The sequence below is a fragment of the Calypte anna genome, chromosome Z, assembly GCF_003957555.1.
Source record: "Calypte anna isolate BGI_N300 chromosome Z, bCalAnn1_v1.p, whole genome shotgun sequence".
Lineage (NCBI taxonomy): Eukaryota > Metazoa > Chordata > Aves > Apodiformes > Trochilidae > Calypte > Calypte anna.
In genome coordinates, this window is record NC_044274.1 from 16,633,439 (window position 1) to 16,655,829 (window position 22,391).

The following is a 22,391-nucleotide window of genomic DNA, read 5'->3' on the forward strand; positions in this document are numbered from 1 at the left end:
AATTGGAAGAAAACAGATTTAGGAAGATATTAGGAAGAAATTATTCACTATAAGGGTGGTGAGACACTGGCACAAGTTGCCCAACGAAGTTGTAGATGCCCCCTTCCTGAGACTGTTCAAAGCAGGCTGGATGGGGATTTGAGCAACCTGGTCTAGTGGGAAGTGTCCCTGCCCATGGCAGGGAAGGTGGAACCAGATGATCTTTAGGTTCCTTCTAACCCAAACCATTCTGAGTCTATGATACTCTGGTGGAAGAGTGACTTTTTTCCCACTATCTAAAAGCTTGTTTTCTGATACTATTTCTCTGTGTGCATTAGCTCTGTCAAGATTTTGATTAGGAATTCTGAATTATATCCACATCTTTTTTACTTGAAAATCTGATACAATCAAAAGTGAGAGCCTTGTCTTGTGGATCTGATTAACAACTTCTTGCTATAGGTGAAAAGAAAAAAAGATGTCTAAAGCCCTCTCTTGGATTTTTCCACAGCTTTAACCATTTCCACCCAGGGTGTCACTATCTGGGATTTAATACCAAAGGTCCAAATGAATCATTAAAATTACTGTAGCCTTTCCTGGAGAAAGGCACTAGAATGATACCAGCTGGTAGAAGGCACAGAGTGCACTTCCTGTACTGGGTTTATTAAAAAATATTTCTTAATATTTTTTGAATATCAACATTCAGCTACCAGCTATACTGAAATACAAATACTGTATTTCATGAAATGCAAGATACAGCATCACCTCCAAATACTGCTACTTATTTCTATTGCCACAATGACTGAGCACAGGATGAAGACAAATCATAGGCAGAAAGTTTAGCTACTGGCAGACTAAAATAACAAAGCAAAGTTTGCAATGACAATATAATTTACTTTATTATAGAGAATTCAGATGTGAATTATCAGTCCAGGTCATATTTAGAAATACTTATATTTCTTTGGAAGACCACCTCTAATACTGATGTTCACCTTCTCTCCTTTACGAGAAGACTTCTTGTTGCCGTGGACTATGACATGGTGTCAGCTATTGCTTGTGCTGCTTCTTGGATGTGCTAGAGGAGCTGTGATTGGAGGTGGGTGCCAAGAGGAAGAGGATAATCTCTTTTCAGGGATGCCCAGTAACAGGATAAAGAATAATGGGTTTAAGCTAGAGCATAGGAAGTTCCACCTCAAAATGAGGAGAAATTTTCTTACTATGAGGGTTTCAGAGAACTGGCTGCCCAGAGAGGTTGTGGAGTCTCCTTCTGTGAAGACTCTCAAAACTGCCTGGATGCATTCCTGTGTGACCTGCCCTAGGTGATTCTGCTTTGGCAGTGACTTTGCACTAGATGATCTCTAGAGGTCCCTTCAAACCTCTAACATTCTGTGACTCCAACAAATAGCACAGTGCCAAGTCCACCCCCAAACTATGTCCCTAGGAGCTGCAACTAGATGTCTTTCAAACACCTCCAGGCACAGCAGGTCAATATCCAATCTCAACCTCTCCTGGCACAATTTAAGGTCATTTCATCTTGTCCTATCTATTGTTAACTAGGAAAACAGATCAACACCCACCTCACTACAACCTACTTTCAAGTAGATGTTGAGAGCCATAAGGTCTCCCCTCTGCCTCCTTTTCTGCAGGCTAAACAAGCCCTGCTCCCTCAGCGGCTCCCTGAATGATTTGCCCACTTTATCAGCTTCATTGTCTGTATTTGAACTCATTCCAGCACATCAATGTCCTTCTAGTAAGGGGCCCAAAACTGAACATAGTATTCAACATGTGGCCTCATCAGTGCCAAGTGCATGGTGGACAATCATTTCCCTAGTCCTGCTTGCCACATTATTTCTGATACAAGCCAGGATGACCTTGGCCCTCTAGGCCACATGGGTACACTGATGCTGAATATTCAGCCGGCTTCCGACCAGCACCTTTAGGTCCTTTTCCTCTGGACATTTTTCCATCCAGCCCCCCACCCCAACCAAGGCTATAGTGTTGCCTGGGTTGTTGTGACCAAAGTGCAGGACAGGGAACTTTTCCTTTTTGAACCTCATACAGTTGGCCTTGAGCCACTCATCCAGATAGTCCAGGTCCCTCTGTAGAGTCTTCTAATCTAAAGCACATCAATACTACCACTCAATATGGTGCCATCTTCAAATTTGCTGAGGGTGTACTTGATCCCCTCATCCAGATCACTGATAAAGCTTATAAAGATAACTGGCCACAACAACGCCATGGGGAGTTCCAGGCTGGGCACAGAGTGGCTGAGAGCAGCCAGGCAGAAAGGGATCCGGGAGTCTGGATTGACAGGAAGCTGAACATGAGCCAGCAGTGTGCCCAGGTGGCCAAGAAGGCCAATGGCATCCTGGTCTGTATCAGCAACAGCGTCACCAGCAGGTCCAGGGAAGGGATTCTGCCCCTGTACTCAGCCCTGGTGAGGCCACACCTCGAGTACTGTGTCCAGTTTTGGGCCCCTCGGTTCAGGAAGGAGACTGAGGTGCTGGAGTGGGTCCAAAGGAGGGCAACTAGGCTGGTGAAGGGACTCCAGCACAAGTCCTATGAGGTGAGGCTGAGGGAGCTGGGGCTGTTCAGTCTGGAGAAGAGGAGGCTCAGGGGAGAATTTTCAGGCTCACTGAAAGGAGGCTGGAGCCAGGGGGGGAGTCAGTCTCTTCTCCCAAGTATGGTCTTGAACTCTGCCAGGGGAGGTTTAGGTTAGATATTAGGAAAAAATTATTTACAGAGAGGGTGATCAGGCATTGGAATGGGCTGTCCAGGGAGGTGGTGGATTCTCTCTCCCTGGAGATTTTTAATAAGGGACTGAACGTGGCACTCAGTGCTATGGTCTGGTAACCACAGTGGTACTGGATTAGGGATTGGACTTGGTATCTCAGAGGTCCTTTCCAACCTGGCTGATTCTGTGTGATCCTGTGTAACACTGAGTCCTGGAGAACTCCACTTGTGACTGACTGCTGACTGGCCTTAACTCCACAACTCTTTGGGCCCATTTTTTTGAATCCAGAGGGGAGTACGCCTGTCCAAGCCATGAGCAACTAGTTTCTCCAGGAGAACGCTGTGGGAAACAATGCTCAAGGTTTTATTCAGGAGTAAAGGCTTAGTTAAGGAAGTTCCCTCATCCACTAAGCAGGTCACCTTGTCAGAGAAGAGATCAGGTTAGTCAAGCAGGACCTGCCTTTCACAAACATGATGACTGGGCTTCATAATCTGGCTGTCCTGCATGGGCCGTGTGACAGCACTCAAGATGATCATGAAAGAATACAGTTTACTTAACCTATACTAAAAATAACTTGGGATTCTCCCCCAGGGTGTTTAAATTTTTATACATAAGTAAACTTCAATGTCACATATTTATACTCAAGAAATATTACAGTTTCGTGGTAATGGATTAAATTAGTTTTGTGGGAAAAGTGTTTTAGAAGAATGAATTCCTCTAATTTATAGAGAAAATATATCTCAGAAATTGCTTGGATAAATCAGGTTGCATCCTCAAATTTCTAAGCCCTCTTTTTTCAATAGTATGAGTAATTAGTTTGTTTCCCCGCCTCCCCCACACTTAGTGCATAAGAGCTCTGGGCTTAGAACAATGAAAAGATAAAAGCAAACAGTTCCTTCATGGTAAAGCAAAACCGTCACAGTTAGAAAGATATTGAAACAAAAAAAAATCATATTTTTTGTATATTTTCTTCAATTTATTAATAATCTTTTATATATATTTATTTATGGCTTTGAGCAAAGACAGAAGAAAAAAAATCTAACTCATCCCTGATCATACAGTTATTGTAAGAATCAGATCTATTGTCTTCCCAGCAGCAGTAAGATCCAACCTTTTTCATTAATACATTTCATCCTGTACAGACATGAGATTTCATACTTATGGGCTTATTTATGTACAGAGAAAATAGGTCAGTTCTGAAACTAGCAATGGACCTTTATATTACAGGAATGTGAGTCATTTGTTTCTTAATCTAAGTATATATACATTGATACATACATATATATACGTATATAATTTTATACCCTGTACCATTATTTTTTTAAATTAACATACAAATCCTAGATATTGTCCACTCTATTACAAAGTCATTAAAAATTATTTATGGTTTCACTGAAAGACCATGTGAATTAATATTTCTTCATAGTGCTTAAAATAAAATAAAAATATATATAAAAATATTTTGCTACTAACCCCATTTCTCCTATCAAATGTAAACCTTAAAGAGTTTGAAAGATCAGTATATGATCTTAATTAACTGACAGAATTTGTTAGTATTAAAATAATATAAGGGGTATTGTACTGTTAAATAAACGGTCTTGCAGCGTATCCATAATGTTTCAAACACTTTTAAACAATCATATCCCCATATACTACTCTGGGCCACTTAAATAAATGGCAGCAGCATGTTAATGGATTAATTACATTGCTTTTTACTGGTGAGTGGGAGTTAGCAAAAACTCGAAGTTTTTTTTATTTTTTTATTTGATATACCACTCTAGTAAAAGGCAGAACAGGCAGCATGGGTTCAAGCTCTGTTAGCTTTAGAATATTTACTTGGCTATTAAGTACATCTGGATTCACTGCATTACGTAGTTTGTGATGTTATTTAATTTTTCCATGCATTGTTAAACTCAGCATTAATCAGAAAAGAAGAACTTCTTTGCATTCACTTCCTTAACATGAGTCAGCTGGGTTTTAAGGAACAGAATATATGCTTTTATATCTATAATGCTGATTTTTTCAATGAGTTACATTATGACACATTTAGTTTCAATCTCTATTTAATGTGACAAATCAGGCACAAATGATTACAAAATAACTTTTTTTGTGTGTGTGTGTGTGTGTGTGTGTGTGTGTGTGTATAAGATAATGTAAAGGTTTGAACAAACAAAACAAAACATTCACAAAACAATATGCTTTAACCCTGCTTTCTGTCACCATTTCCTTTCTGTTTTGAAGACATAAAAATATAACAAACCTCGTACCTATGGGCTATGTTTGACACTACATGCCTTAGGGTATACTATCCATTTAATTACGATATACACAGAGCAAATCGTGCATTTCCAGACAGACTTGATGCTATATTATATTTATTTTTGTAAATTAACACCACAGTTAACTACAAAACTACAGTGAAGACACAGAAAGCACCTGAAAGCCTAAATCAAGCTGTGGTTTACAAATAATCTTTTAAATTAAAAAACTTCACTTCTAGAGTTAAACCAGAGATTCAAAGTCAGCATTATAGGAATTTTAAGGTAGACACAATTAATGAATTGTTATTATTTTCTAATATATCATAAAGCCTTCTCCTACAATTGCTGACTGAACCTATTTTTTTTTTAAATTATTATTATTTTTTATTATTTTTTTTTTCTTCAAAGCATGCATGGAATATTCTCAGATGCTACTGAGGTCAAGGAGGAAAGCGATGGTATTGGTGCAGTACAAGTGGTTTGCAGGATCACGCGTACAATTTTGCATAAAACACTGCATGTAAAAGTAACATTGTAGGTTTTAAGCCATTGCAATACAATTTAACAGCTGTGTTACACTTAGCTTTAACAAATTTTAAAACTGTAAATTTTGAAGTGAAGATTGGAACCTAAATTCCTAAACAAAGACCTTGCAATGATACACTACAGAGCAGCTATTTTTGTTTGGGTCTAAAAAGTTATTTACAATGGCAATATTCATAGTCTTTGTCAAAGTCTTTAGTGATGTGAAGATTGAAGTCCACCCAGTTTTCTGAAACAGCAGAAGGCCTGACATGTCATGAGGTTAAACCTATCCAGAGGAGTGCTAGTGCCAGCCTTTTGACTGTAGGTGTTTGCAATTTATGTCTTTTCCAATCTAATTCCCAACGGAGTGCTAACACATAAAATGCAATGGGAAATAACAACTGTATTCTTCATGAGAAATTAACAAAATTGATGCAATAAATGAAATAACGAAGGTTTCAGAATATCACTTATCAGTGCTATGTGTTAGTTAGATTGGTATTTCCAGTTGGGGGGGTAGGGTGTTCATTTATGTTTGTTTGTTTGTTTGTTGTTTTTTTTAATATACTTTTTTGAGGTTTGTTTTTGTGTTGTCAATTTTCCTATGAAAATAGCAAACCTCATAAACAGATAAATCTTTTTAAGTTTAAAGTTGACACATTTAAAAAAACCTAATATTACAGCTGAATTAGATGGTTTTAATGATTTCAATAAAGGAAGACATGAATTCAAACAGGTTTAATTTCTGTTTTTTAAATATATAGATTGTGAATATATTTTTAATGTGGTTTTTTTTTTGTTTTTGTTTTTTTGGTTTTTTTTTTTGTTTTGTTTTGTTTTGTTTTTTTTACATTCGTTACTTGGGCAAAGCTGTCTAAAGTATTTTTTCTCATAGTAGACTGCTGGGGTACATTAGGAAACATCAGGCTAGAACAGTTCCGGGGACGGTGCTCGGTTCGTCTCAGGTCTGTTGCTCAGTTACCTGGGATCATAAGTTTGAGGCGAACCGCGGTTTGTCTCCCTCAGCCTCGGTGCTTAAGACTGCGGAAGGATCGCGTTGCAGGGGGCCTGAGCCAGGCGCGGATCCCCGGTGAGGGGGGATGGCTCCAGAGGACATCTGTCGGAAAAGGGAGACCCTCTGGGGCACCGAGGCTCTGGCAGTCGGGGCCACGCCGGGGCCAGGGGCGGGCTGCGGGAGAGAGGCCAGAGACTCCCCGACGGTGGGGTGAGGCCTGGCGATCAGAGTGGACATCTCGTGGGGCAGGGACGGCTGCGAGGCGGAGAGGGGCCGCACCTCCCGGGTCAGGTTGGTGTTGTGGAGGGCCTGGGTGCTCTTGTGGACCTCGTTCTTCTGCGCGGCCCCGGGGGGCTGCTGGGGTGCCTGTGGTGACTGCTGCTGCGGCTGCTGCTGCATGAGGGAGAGCTGCGAGGCGGTCGGCGAGGCGTACTGGAAAGTTCGGCCGGCCAGAGGACTCTGTACTGGCGGGCTGCAGATGGCGGTGGTGTAGGAGCAGGGCGAGAGGATGACAGCCTGCTGGGGCGTCTGCGTGCTGGGCGAGGGCGAGTGGAGGTTTCCGTGGGACAGGCTGCTGGCGGTGTATACAGGAGGGGACTGTGTCCTGACACGCGACGAGGAGGTGGTGGAGTTCAGGGCGGGCATCTGCTGCAAGCTTACGGGGACGATGGTCTGCACCATCTCCCTGTCGTGCTTCACGATCTGTTTCAGGATCTCGTTCTCCTGGTTGTTGAAAACACCGGTGTTGAGGTCCTTCTGGAACTTCTGCAGGAGGATCGAGTTCTTTTTACCTACACAGAGAGACAGAAGAGCTGGTGAGGCTGACACACAGTCTCTCTCTGACTTTGCATTTCAGTCCGCATCACTGAGGGCTTGTAACACCCTCAGCAAACACCGGGCTAAGCAAGGGCCACAGATCGGCAGTGATCCCGCTGCAGAAGGCTGTGCCACAGCAGGGACCTTTCCTGCGCCTGGGGCTGGCAGGCAGCTCCTGATGGCTGCCATCCACACATGCCCGAGTGCCTGCTCTCTGCACCAGCGTGTCAGGCTCTCCTAACACCCCTGTGATCAGAGGCACCTGGGTTTCTGTGCCTCTTCACTTTAGGGTAATGCTAGTACTACAATTATTCTGCAAATGTAACCACAGTAATTTACTCAACAGGGTGGAAAAAGCCATTGGACTCCGCATGCGTCGGGTCTTTTTCTGTCATTGCAAAACTGTCCTAATTTCCACCAAACTGTTACATAAGTTATAAATACACTTGCCATTTAGCACATTCCCTGGAACTAATTATTAGACATTAGTAACCAGTGACTACTAGCCTGCAAGAAACAATCTTTTCGAGTATTTGGGAACTAGTATGAACTCACTGATAATGCAACACCTGCTTACACAATTAAGACTGCTGTACACTGTGTCCTGAAGTCTGCTTGATGGCTCTTAATGTCTGCAGTATATAGACACTAATTTGTGTCAGACACACAGCAATACAATTGCACCCAATTGCTACTACTAGATGAACAGGCTGGACTCTACTCCTATTATTATTTACTTACATAGCACACATTTTTTAGAGATAGACTACATTTCCAGAGAGCCTTGAAAGACAAATGAAGTGTTTGAAAAGACTTGATTAAAAAAAAAAATTAACGCACTGGGTGCTCATGGCCTGCAAATGTTTAAAACACATATCTATTAAATATTAGAAACCTCTTTACTTGCATTTAATTTCTTAATTTTTGCTATATTAAAGAAAACATGCTTTCTTTTAAATAACATCTTCAGATTAGAATAGACAACATTGCTATGCAATTTTTTATGCATTTACTTTGAAGAAAGTGTATACTTAACTGTATTGAGATAGTGCTATATGGGGAAATCCTTACATTGGAGTTTTCTTGTGAGGTTGAGGGAATACCACCAAGCAGCAAAAATTATTTTTTATGCAGAGATACATTTTAAAAGTACTGTCAATAAAATAATGATCAGAGTACACTTTTCCCAATCAATATTTTATCTAGTATGTCCTATTAAAGAGGTACAGAATGTCTGGATGCACAACAGCAGACTTTGCACATCCTGCTTTGACAATCTGCCATATCCTTCTGCCTTTCACTTGGGTATTGTTGGCCTGCTTTTCTGATTGCAAGCAGATCTGAGTAACACCAGTGTGCAGCCATCAATGCTAGCAGTGCCCATGTTGTGAGGAAAATGAGAGCCCTGCTGCAAAAGATTAATTCACTTCAACCATCTCAGATTTTGTGAGCATTAAGAGGCTTCAGCTCTTTCCAGCATTATAGATGTCATCTGTAAACAATTTATGTAGGAAAATGTCAAGTGCTGATGTCAGCAACAGAAATATACAGGATTAATAAGTAAAACTAATGATAATTAAACCTTATAAAATAATCCTCATAGGACTGTGAGAGCTCTCTAAAACTTATTTTGTTATTTAAAAGTCAGATTGTAGAATTTGTTGTCTGGACACATGCCCTAATCACAGATCAACAGAATATTTGCTGTAGTATAACAGAAAAAGAAAAGCAAACAAACAAAAATTAAGAAGAGTTTAATCTGGGTATTTTATCCTGCAATTCAAAGAAAAAAAAAAAACAGGAAGGTTTTAAGAATTCCTCATATGGAAAAAAAAATACCTATCCTGTCAAGTCTGTCAATTGCCACTGTTTCAAAGGCCCTTCTCATCATGGGGTACTCTTCCAGAACCTCGTTGAAGTTGTCCACCGAAAGGGAGTACAGGCGACAGTACGTGTCTGCTCGTACACTGGCAGTTCGTCGGCCCTTGGTCAAAAGGCAAATCTCTGCAAAGAGAAAAAATTTAGCACACACAGAAAACAAGTTAGTGAGCAATGTGAAACTTAAAAACTAGGAAGTGACTGAGTAATTCAGTACTCATCTGCAACTTTTCCATTGCTTTTTACACAAGGCTGCAGGGGCAATGATGAAGGTTTTTTTATTCCATTTCTGTTATGAAAAAAAGAAGTAATATGCTTTAAGAACCCTGCTTATACACCTTCTCAGTCTGGAGAAATATTTTATCAAGACTTTAAAAAAAAAATTTCTTGAAGTTGTAAGAAATGACTGATCAGCTGCCAAACAGCTTGCTGACTCAATTAACCCAAGTGATTCTACTGATTGTTTTTTTAAAAGAGCTATCTGACAGATAATGCCAATTCCTTTAATAGTTAACTGGATTTATTAAATTTATTTAATACATGATATAATAGTCTTCAATATAAGAGCTGTTCTAAGAAAAAATGCTTCAAGCATGAAAATGCTTCCTTTTTCCTTGGGGTTTATGTCCTAGGTATTCTTGGAAAGTAAGCGTGATTTTTTACTTTTTTTTTTCTCTCATTGGGCTGAAAAACAGAGCCTTTTAATATCTACTTACTCCATTTGATTAATTTAGTAGCCTTTCTCTGCAAGTGCTTCCAATAGGAATTCGTAATTTTGGAACAGAAGACATTAAAACCATATGTAGAGTCCCAAGAAACAGCCCCAAACTTGTGACTGCTGATTCCTGAACTCACAGGAGTAGGGTTACTAGATAAAGTTTAAAGTCAATACCCAAAGCTTGTAAGAACAAAACATATGGAGAATAATATTTATTTTTCTATATTAAACCACAGAAATTACACAAGTCAATTGCAAAAACAAGCGTTTGGGTTAATCCCTTTTTCAAGCTGGGGAATAAGGACAAAGATATATCGGCAATTTTTGGATTCTGGCAGGGAGAAAGGCAGTTTCCTTACCCAGTTCTAGAAGTCAAGAGCAGTGAGTTCAGATCTGTTGATATTTAACTACTAACTAGGAAACTCTTTTTTCTGATTTTGTGCCTATCAGAAATGATCATTCTCAGTCCCAATCAACTATCATTCTCAAGTGTGGAAAACCAAATATTCTTCATTAACAAAGAATTCTGCAGGCTATACTTCAGATCTGTAGTGATAGCTTTTATTTTGTTTTGCTTTTAGTGTTTGTGGGGTTTTTTTGTTGGTTTTGGGTTTTTTTGGTTTTGTTTTGTTTTTTGAATGTCTTTAAAAAATAAATTATAAAAATTAATTTAGAATGGTCAGAACCTTAGTGCTTTTTATCTAATGCTTCTTGTGGAAGAATTTCCACATGCCACCTAACCTTGAAGCCTCAGGAGCTAAGATGCTTAAATAACAGTGGATAAATCAAAGTGAATTAATATGGGACCAGTATTAGCACAGAACGTGCTTAAACCCCAACAGCTTTGGGGAGAATTTATAGACTAATGGGTATTGAAAGTCTTTACCTAATGTCCTTCACAAAACTTGATACCTGCAAAATAATGACAGTTTATTGTAAAGAGCCAGCCAAGTCAAACAGAAGTCAGTCCTTTCCTTTTCTATCCCCTAGCTCATCATGACCCCTTCTCCCTAGATTGAACTCACTGCATTTTAGTCACAAGAGTGAGATGGACATTTTGCCCAAAGGGAGAAGTTAAATGCAGTGAATGCCTGCTCCATTTTCTAAGATAATCTTTAGATCTCATACAGAATAAAGCTTTGTAATACATGGTTGAATTTAGAGACAACTTAACTAGGTGGAAAATCAGTCTGACTGATGATCACCTCTTGTTTTCCAGCTTTCTTAAAATTTCTGCAAAATTTTAAGACTAGAGACATAAGGATGTTTCTACTGCTACAACCAAAAAATAAAAGTACTTGAGATGAAAAAAGATCACATGCCAAAAATGAAACAAATGTTGACTATGAATCCCAACCATTCCAAAAAGTGTACAAAAATATGAAAAAAGCAGTGTTTTCATCATTATTAGAGCACTTTTTTAGATTAATTCAACAAGGACAGGAAGAAACCAAAAGAGACAATGTTAGATTTTGAAGGCTCTTAATCACCATAATGGAGACTTCTAGTTAGATAAGATAATGAAAGATGGGTCAGAAAAGTTAAGACAAATGTCCCAGCACCTAGAAACTGATCAAGGAGTGCCACTGTGGAGTCTGCCTGCTCAGGAAGCAGAGAAAGCTTTGTGTTCTTCGTTCCAGTTGAGCAGCATTGCTCAAAAGATGAACTACAGCCTTCTGAAGGAAAAGAGTACCATGTGATGAATACTCATCCAGTGCCTTTCTTGACTGATGAGTTGTTTTAGTCACTGACACATCATCTATTTTGCCTTATAGCTACCAATAGCATCATCTGTACTCTGGTCACATGATTAACATGCTTCTAAATTGTATGTAATCTGCATTTAAGTGCATTTCATCTATTAGCTATATGTTTGCACATATAGCTATATAAAGCACAATAAGATGTAATATGTACAACTTCATTACTTGAACTGGAAAGGAAGAACACGGAGTGTCAAAATGTGTTTCTATAAGCACTTTTGTTCTTTTAAGTAAATGAAAGTAACTATTTTTTTTTTTACAAAGAAATAAAAATAGATTCCAAGAAGTAATGAAAATGCATTATACATTATATAATATATAGGTTTATATATTATATATACTATATATATATATATATATACTCAAAAGCACTCCTAGTGGCATCAAGTAGACCAGATGTCCTCAACAATTATACTCTTCTTAATGTCCAATTGATTTAAACAGCCTATAAAATACAAACAATAGCACAGGAGTGTGCAGTGAAACACAAAGGATATAGACTATTTTCAAACAGCTTGGACAAACAAGGTTCTCTTTTAGCATAAAAAGAAATCAATGGCCAGCATATTACTCACTAATATTCCCATCTGCGGTTGGCATGGTGCATTGCCTTCATGCTGATCCTTTCAAAGTGTCAAATACTTCTATCTTTCCTTTTCAAACAAAAGAATGTCTTCAATTCCAATTAATAATTATGTGTCAGGCTGCTGTGAACCTGTAATTCACATCTTAGTGCAATTTTTGCTTTAATAATTTAATCTCTTTGAAAAACTACTATCTACAACATTCTAAAGGGGAAGTTAATCACTGTGCTACTGAAAAATGACTATTTGAAAGAAATAAATGATGCTAATACATTTATTTATTCTTATTTAATACCAATGTAATTTATTTGTCTGTGAAAATCACAATTTGTGTTCTGCTGCCATTAGATCTTCCCCACAGAACAGTGCAGCTTCCAAAAGAACATGGAAAAGTGCTCAAATTTTATGCTGTCAAGGCATTGACTAAAAAGCTCAATGATAAAACTTTAAAGATAAGCCTGTTCTAAGGGTTATAGTTATAATAAAACTGGTGACCAACATATCACTTGCACACATACACAGCATGTGGTTAGCAGTGGTATGGGCAGAGCTAGGTTAATGGTTGGACTTGATGATCTTAAAGGTCTCTTCACGCCTAAATTATTCCATGATTGTGTGATTTCATGTCATTATTTCAGCAAGAGCACTGGGCCAAGTTTTTGAATTAACATTGATTTCTAAATGAGTTTGCCCATGACTGTACTTCATAAACCAGGAAATATGTAGATTTTGTTTTATTTTATTATTGCATTAGTATGACAGAACACTTTGGATAGGAAATTTTACATACCTGAAAGACAGCAATAAATCTGATTTCTGGAAAACCTGAATGAATTAAGGTGAATAACACAACTTGTAGGATGATCTTAGAAAAAGTAGGATTATCAGACCTTTTGTAAGGGCCTTTTTGTAAGTTTTGGTTCCAAGATGAAGCTCATTGTTCTTCTATCACTGTAGGTGATAATTATCCTCCTGTTATTCCCCTGTTACACTGTGATTCCTCAATATTTTTTTCTTAAAGAAAATAACTGCTGGGCATATATGGGAGTGGGACTCTTTCAGCAGCATTGGCAATTTTGCATTGCTTTCTTAGTCTTTGCTGAATGAGGCCATGAACTGGTAGCTCAAGCAATAGTTTCTTCTTTCCCCTTTATACAGACCTAGGAAAAACCTTTTTTTACTATAAGAGGCAACAAAGTATCTTACAGCATGGCACCAATCCATTAACCTGTCAGTTCATTTTCCATATAAATTATGCCCCAGATGTACTCAACTTTCTATATAACATAAAAGTTTGACTAGAGATTGAAAAACTTCAAAAATCAAAGTAACAGTATAAAATTGCCTTGCAAACAAAATGTGTCCACTAAAAGAGAAACTGTCAATAAAGGAAACAGCTATGAGTCCAGTAGTTAGCTGTTTTATTAAAGGACACTGAAATGGTTCTGCCTCCATGGAACACCCTTAGCTTAGGGTGGTATCTAGCAATAAAGAGAAAATCAATACATTCAATTATTATAGAGTGCACAGCTTTCTGTGGAAAGGACACAAAGACCAGAATTAAAGAAAAGCTCATTTTACTAGGTACAGGAATTAATTTTTGTAGCAATTTGTAAATATGTTAACTACTATTTTAGACATACATTTCTGTCAATATTAAAATCAAGTACAAATAAATACCAGTTTCTATGAATTTCTGATCTACAGCAGTACATTAGGTGCTCTGTCCCCTTCCAAGGCTGTAACGAGTTTGCCATCATCTGTCAGATTTTACATTACAGCATCTTCAGATCTACTGAAATGTCCTTCCAGCTGAGGATGGCTGACTATTCAGTTCCTCAGCAGGAAACCTGTTTCATCTTGTAGCAGGCATATAAATTGCTGTGCAAATGGGCAGGCAGCGATTCAGACCATCTGGTTACTTTCAGTATTAGAAGAAAGATAAAAAATCAAAGCAGTTCAAAGGCTTGGGTTGGTCTGTCTAACATATTTGGAAATGGTTAATAGGAATGCATCAGTGGATTAGAATATTTATTTTATAGACAGCAGTGAGTTACTAAACTACTGTTGAAAAATCTTGGATGCACAAAAGCTCTCTCCACCCATCTATCTTGTAAGTCTTCAGAGCAAGTTTCCCAGACCTATCAGATTTAGGTTATTCTTTTCTAACACAACTCTACATAACCAAAACTCTTTGGCATTGTGCAAAAGTCAATACTTCTGCATTTCCTCCAAGCTACAGAAGTTGTCCACTGACCAGAAGCTAGTTGATGGGTTCTTTCTTGGTGCACCAGTCACAGGAATGGACCTTGGGGCACTCTGCTGCTGGCTTTACAAAAGGTAATATGAGCACATGCTTTATATCACTAGGGGAGAAATACATAAACTTAAAGAAATTTAAAAAGAAACAGTAAGCTTCTAGATTTCCCAGTTCCATGTTAATTTAATAATCTCTAATGTAGAACATAAGGAGAATCTGTTTCATATGGTAAAAATGTGATTGCTTTAGCACATATTTCTGCATTTCTGACTCCTTTTTTTTTTTATTTATTTAACTCTGAAAAACAAAATACACTTACATATAATTTTTTCTAGCTTTTTAATAAATTAATTTTTTTCTTTCAACATATCTCTAGCTCACATAATGAATTTTTTTCTAGCTATACAGAATATATTTTGAAGTTGTTTTGCAAAAATTGTATTTACATTCATATTAGTCACAACTGTGGAGAAAAAACACAAGGAAGTGATAGCCCTGGAATCTATGAAATTGATGGAGATGAAAAGGTGGGAGTTGCATTAAGCACTGAATTCAATCCTGTATTTAAGAAACCTTAAAGTATGGTCACTGGTCAACAGGAACAGTCCCAAAGACTGTTCTATTTAAGAGAACTTAAAGAGGAAAGAAAATGGACTTAGTTCATAGTCTGGACTGCCCAAAAGAAAGCTTTGCAAAAACCACACCTTTTCCCACCTGATTGACACTAAATATGGAAATGCAGACAAGACAGTTTCAGTTTGTCAGAATGTGCAAAAAATGATACTGCCCGCAGGACCTCTTTATTTAAAAAATGCCAACAACAATTGCCTGCAAAGATATCTGGGTTCATTGACCAGAGAGAGAGTTAATGAGGGAGGCCCAGGTACACTACTGAGTAGTCAGTATTTTGAAGAGGGACCGAAAATGTCCAATTAGAATGTCCAACCAACTTCCTTAATGCCTCAGTTTTGGGCTCCTGTTACTTTTTGATCTATTTACATAAACTTCATTTAAACTTACCTATGTGTGACAGCTGTTGCTTTTATATAGCTTTTCTATTAATAAAAAATGAAAAACCCACCAAAAAATGAAACAAAGTCCAAAACCAAACAAAAAACAAACAAGCAAACAAAAAAACCCACCAACCAAGCAAGCAACCAACCAAAAAACAGAAAAAGATTAGAAAGGGATTAATTGCACCTCTATTAATACAGCAATTAAAAATGCAGATTGGATATCATTGTATCTGCAAATGTATCTCATTCTGTAAGCTAGAGAGTCATGCTTACTGAGCATGGAATTGTCCCCTCACTGCAAGTTAGGAACACAACTCTTGTTTGCAAGTATCCGTACCTGCTTGCCATCACCCTTACCAGCTTATTTAATTCCTCCATCATAGAGATGTCTCATAAATATCACGTCACATATGTGAAGAGAGGAAGAGAATGCAATGGAGATTGAAAAGAATATTTGCTTTGATGTTTGAGTATGACATAATTCTGCAATGTTGGAGATAATAATAATAATAATAATAATAATAATAATAATAATAGGGGTAAGGGTTTTGCCTTCTTGAGCCAGGAAATGGTTAATTGGGAAAAGAGCTAAGGGCTATCGCACCCTCCACCAGCAGCATTTTATCAGTCCCTGTCATCCAGACTGCTATCTTTGGGAAACGATGCCCACATTTAGATAGAGTTTGCCTCCAAGGCCACACCATTACAAAAAGGAAACTTTGAAACAGGCGAGTTAGAAGCAACTGGAGACATTTATCCATAATGGGCATTTTGTAACCATTTTCCTGATCTGCAACACAGGTTGAAGATGATTAGTGCTTTTGCTATATTTCTTTGCGGTACTGACTTCCCTAAATGTCTCCTTCCCACGCCTTCATTTGCTTAATATTTTATATATATGCATCAAATATTTGATACAGTAAGTGGTATAATTAGAGATGCTCTAGTCTTGTTTTTTTTCCAATAGTATTTCTAATTTGCAGAGAGACACTTTTTTTTTCATTGGATACAGGACAAATTTCCTGGGGAAAAATTATTCTTTCAAAAAGAACTGCCTAATTTTTATTGGCTCAAACTTCTAAAGCATTTATAGAGATTTCCTATTTATTTAGGTTTTTCAACAAGCCTTAAAGTATGCTGCTTTCTTTACTATGCGCCAAATTTTTCTCTTATGCAGCTAAACTATGAAAAGCCTGCTTTCTATTGCAAGCCCTGTTCTTCTCAGTCAACTTAATTCAATAAAAATTAGCACACTATAGCAGCTCTGAGAATAGCATTGTGATAACATGCTATTAATTTATGTGTTTTGAGCCTTAGTCATTATTATTTCCATAAAAAATTCATTAAAACACCTTGGCAGAGACTTTAAAATATTAGCTACTATGATAGAAGTAAATGTTGATACAGAAAAAGACATTTTGGGCATATATTAATTTTCAAGGCACGTTTGGATGCAATAAGCCAATCTATTGTAGCCATTCTCTAATTACTATAATTTTTTACAAGATTGATATAGCTACATGGTTTTAACTTCTCATATATCCTGTAAAATTAATACTGACACACTATTGAGCATATTTCAATGTAATATACTTAATATATATTGATGGTATAATTTAATTCTTTTCTGAAAGTTTTTAAGTCAGAATTATTTTTACATCAAGAAAGACAGCCAAAAATACATGGTTAGACTACAATAGCCATTACAGAAAGTGGCACCTTATCTCACCAGAGACATTTTATGTTCCATCCTGACCTGTCTCTTCTTTTTTTACTTCAAACAGCTGGGCCAAGTTTTCATTACCAGAGCAAACAGATGCCAGTGACATTCTTACATCCTGCCTATTTTCTATTTTTAACTCAAATTACTCTGAGAAAGTTCTGTTTAATAGAACAGAAACATAGGCTCATCATATAAAATAGAAAAACAAGTATTTTATCCTAGTTGTTCATAACAGAGAACACATATATTTTTATTTTTATTTTACTTTATTGAAGTGTTCTTTGTACTACGGGAGACTAAGGTGTCTATTTATTATCATGTAAAAGCTTATCATTTTACTGATACTAATTTTAATTTCTTTTGAAAAATAATAATTAAGGATAGATTCTATGATAATGTACCAAAGGCAAAAGTGATTTTGTGTAAGTCATTTTGCTTGCTTTCATTCAGATGGATGCCTATTCCCCATTTTAAATAGCCATTTTTTTTCCTTATGTATTCAGGATTATGCTTCTGTCATCTTGAGTTTGGCAAACAATAACAGTTACAAATTAAACTATTCAACTTGAATTTAAGTGGACAGAAAAAATATTGCACTTCATTTTTTTCTCATTAAATTATTAAACACATGATCAGAGCCTGTCAGTTCTGAATTAAATATTTAGATTAAATATTTAATCTAAATTCAAATATTTAGTTTAAATTCTACTGTGTAAAATTGAAGGTTCCTGCAAAAGCTTCTGGTTTATCTGTTGTCTACCTCAGATTTTCAGGCTATGCTGATGTGATATTTTGCTTTTATCTTGTTCTTTTTGTGCAAAGTATAAATTAAAAATAATATACTGTTCATCAACTCACAGAAATAAAATTCAAGTTTGGTTTGAAAACGTATGTTACTTAGATAGCAAGAACTATTACTAGAAGCATTATTATTAATTTAGCCTTACATTTGCTAAGTAATAAAATTCCTAAAACCAAACCTACTTCTATCTTTTAGCCTCAGAGTAAGTTATTTCCATACTATCTTCTTTAAAAGTGTCTTAGACTTCAAAATGATATTTTCCTTCCTAAATAGTGAGAATTTCTTCTGACGACATAGAATTTTCTATACATAAAGTATGGTGTCAAAATAACAACATAATGCATAAAAAGAAATTATGCTATAGCATGATAAAATGTAGTCTCAAAATGGCAGACCAGTCTGTGCCAAAATGACATTTCAGGAGTGAGTTGGTATGGAGATCTGGAGAGCTTGATCCCTTAAAGCATTTAATTGCAATCACACCTCGGGGAAGCTGCTTGTATTTAATTATTTGTGTTGGAGTATGAATATAGTGAGAATTAATTCACCCCTACCTTGAATAAGGGTTGCTATGTGCAGTATTTTTGCAAAATGTAAAACTGTGTATCATGTCATATTGTGCAGATGTAAAACAGTGGTCAGGCACTTAAACAGCACTTTCTGTATTTTTAACCAGTGCTATATCTCAAATCTTCAAAAGTAAGTCTATCAAAAGGAAGTACCTACAGTCCACCCAGGGAAAAAAAAAAAAAAGTAGCAAAATATAATCCAAAGTGACTCAACATTTCCCATGGTATTATTTTCCACTGCACTGGTCTAAAATAAACTGACAGTTCCTGTTCTGAAATAGGGAAAAACTCCATAAATAATAGGTAGGTCAAAGAAGTTGTGTCTAATTGGCCTTCCAGAAGCTGAAGCGAATGCAAGACACAATTTATTAGAATTTCAAGTGTGGAAGGGTAACTGTTAATGCAGCAGTAAATAATTTAAGCCAAATAAAACATTTAAAAATGTAAAGAATTCCATGAACTATGTGTTGTAAACAATCCAAATAAAAAAAGATGTCATAATATGTCTTTGGGACGTATTTTGGGAAGGTGGGAATGAAAATCTGATTTATATATAATTTTGCTAAAGATTATCTTCAGCCTAGTTGGTGATACTTGCCTTAGAATAAATAAAATAAAATATGTATTTATCTCTTACTACAACACAAGAGGCTGGCCATTACATTTTAATATTCTTATTCTTACAAAGAAACTCTTGTACATGTATAATAAAAAAAAAAAAATTGAAAAATCACATGCACCTTTTCATGTTCAACATATCTGGGAGCTCATAGGAAAAAACTATAAGCAAAAATACTTTATAGCAGTGTGAGTTTTAGTTAGTATACAAATGAATTTACTGGATGACTCCAAGTGATGTGATACCATTGTGATTCTCAGTGGTAAAATGAATCAGGAAAAACAAAGGGGTGGGGGAACGGCAATGGACATATCACACATTTGGCACCACTTCACACTAGAAAACTCCCACCAACTGCAAATATAGTGAAAACTCAATGGGGCCTGCAGGCATAATTCATAAAAATATACCTTCACTTCCTACTCACTCAGTTTGGATTTCCCTGGCAATATCGGCATTCCTTCAGCTCTAGCACAGGATCTGCTAGAAACAAGGGGTTATCATTTCCTGGAACATACGTCTAGCTTGCTGAATGAAGGAAAGCCTGTGTAAACACAGGTGGGAAAACAGATGGAGAAAGGAAAAGATAGCAGGAACACAAGTCTTATCTTGTGTTCTTTAAGGTTCAGAGGAATTTTGCCAGTGACTGCAGCAAGAGCAGGATGAGACCTCAGAGAACAATCAGTCCTTTGTCCACCAGAAGAAAGCAAATGAAATAACAGCAGAGTCCTGAATGTGTTTCCAGAAAGCCTCCTTTAGTAAGCTTTACTGGGCCTTACTGGTTGGGTAGGGCTGGATTTAATTCTTTTTCCCTTTGCAGGCAAGTCAGACCCACTCTAACACACTGGTTAAGCACAGAGACAGTTCAGCACATGCTTAGCTGGATCAGGACTGCACACCAGGAGAATTTCCTCTGATTCTATGGTGCTGTCAGCTGGAGGACATCATGAAACTACTCCTGATCATAGGCTTGCTCTATAGTAGCTTTGGGACAGCTTTAACCTTTCTGTTTGCAGGGGAAACAACCTTAGGTGAGTTATGAAATGGTAAGATGCTGCTTTTCTCCCTTTGTCCCCAAACAGGAGCTTGTAGTCTGCAGCAGTGTGTGTATGAGCACCAGACACTGGGGCTGTGGTAGGGGTATGAAGACAAGTGGAGGGTCACAAAGCACCAGGGAGCAAAAGGCTCTTCCAGAAGTGAAGGAGAACTTGCAGAGACAGATCTTATTGTGATGACTAAAGGACCCCTAATAGCCATGTATGGAGCCGCCTAAGAGGAATGAAATTGCTGGAAAGGAGTTATTTTGCTAAAGCAAACTTCTCTTCAGTTTATTACACTTCTAATTTTTTGATATTATTAAACATAAGACATTTTAAATCTAATAATTTCTAATGGGGAAAAATTAGAATTTCCTCACAGCAGTAGTGTTATATCAGTTAATACCAATGTATAGTGCTATAATATAATTTAGATTAATATTAGTCTCATAAAATACATTACTATTTCTGCTCTTTAAAGCCTTAGTAAACTATGAACTATGTATCTCTACAAGAAAATTATTCAAATTCATGTGCTTCAACTGTGTAGACTTCAAACTCTTTGCTTTTTACCAGCTCTAAGTGTCTTGTGAGGAAGAAACAAATAATCTGTTCAGGCATTCCTGATTTTGAGTAAAATACAAACATCTGGTACTCAGAAGGAGAGGGTTAGCAGTAGTGTAATGTGGCAATATCCTCCCTACATTCACTGCTGGTATTATAGCATAAATGAGTTTGCTGAGGTATTAAGAAAGGTGAAGAAAATAGGGTAGATATAAAAAAATCCAAAGAAGTTTAGGAAAAAAATGAGTATTGCTGTATTTCCTCAAAAATAAGATATGGTCCTTGAGAATCCAATTAAAGCAGTTATAGAGTATTAAAATCCTGAAATTCTCCAGTGATAACTGTGGTTTACATAGTTTGGCTGATGTAGAAATTACTATACAATTCACAGAATCATATGGTTGGATGCAGTGATTTTAGAGGTCTTTTCCAACCATGACAATGCTGTGACAAAATGGTTTGGGTTGGAAGGAACCTTAAAGATCACCTGTCTCCAACCCCTCTTCCAAGGGCAGGGACACCTCCCACTCGACCAAGCTGCCATCCAACCTGGAGGCACTTCCATGGAGCACTTCCATGGAGGGGGCATCCACAACCTCCCTGGGCAACGTTCACCAGTGTCTCACCACCCTCACATTAAAGAATTTCTACCTAATGTCTAATCTAAATCTCCCCTGTTCCAGTTTAAAGGTATTATTCCTTGTCTGGTTGCTACATGCCCTTATAAAAAGTCAATCCTCAACTGGACAACACGGTGACAATTAACTTAATGTATTCTTCATTGCCTAATTCCTGCCCCTTGTGAAAAACTTACACAAGCATACCATGTGTGTTTAGAGATTATATATTAAAGCAATCCAGTAAAAGACAATGGAAAATGGAATGTCCTGAATCTTTATGAAAAAACTTGGATTAGATATGCAGGATGATAACACTGTTCAATCAGCAGTCTGAAGAAAACTTGCTGGGATGAAGATTCCCATCCTACGTGCTAGTAGGCTGAGTAATGTTACTGAACACAAAGTTCAAGATGATTATACTTATGAACAGACATGAAAGTTAAGAAGCAATTCCTATGCTTTTCCCACAGGTATACCAAAAAATAAACCACATGATCTCCGTGATTACTGTTTTGTACTTACTCCTCCCATCCAGAACGGAGAAGTCAGTGAGGACCAGTAAGGAAAGAAGACAGGAATCAAGTCACTACTTTGCACCTCCCTCAAAAATCAACAGAGAATGTAAAGCAGAGGTGATATATGGTCTGATTAATCTCCTACTGACAAGTATGCAGACACATTTGAGAAGAATTTCCAGGCATCTGTAAGATTTATCTAGTTTCATGAGCATTGTAAGACCCAGACCCATAGGGAAGCCTGCATTTTAATTAAGAGCAAAGATCAGGCAAGATGCAGGCAACAGCATCTCAGTATTCAAACCTCCAACTATTTCCTCTCCTTATTACTGCAGTTTTTGGTTTTCCATCCACTCTCCCATCCACTCTAACTCTGCATTCAATACTGGTGACATT

The 22,391-nt window shown here is 37.3% G+C and overlaps 1 protein-coding gene across 1 annotated transcript in view; it reads right to left on the minus strand.

Annotated features, from left to right (window-relative positions):
* Positions 1-6,422: 6,422 nt before the first annotated feature.
* The window catches only part of HCN1 (hyperpolarization activated cyclic nucleotide gated potassium channel 1), a 176,337-nt gene continuing 160,368 nt past the window's right edge, over positions 6,423-22,391 (minus strand). Inside the window, exons 7-8 of the mRNA XM_030467389.1 lie at positions 9,167-9,331; positions 6,423-7,302 (exon numbers count right to left, since the gene is read on the minus strand). Of these exons, the coding sequence (XP_030323249.1) occupies positions 6,485-7,302; positions 9,167-9,331 (983 nt within the window). The 3' untranslated portion in view covers positions 6,423-6,484. The remainder of the gene's footprint in view (positions 7,303-9,166; positions 9,332-22,391) is intronic.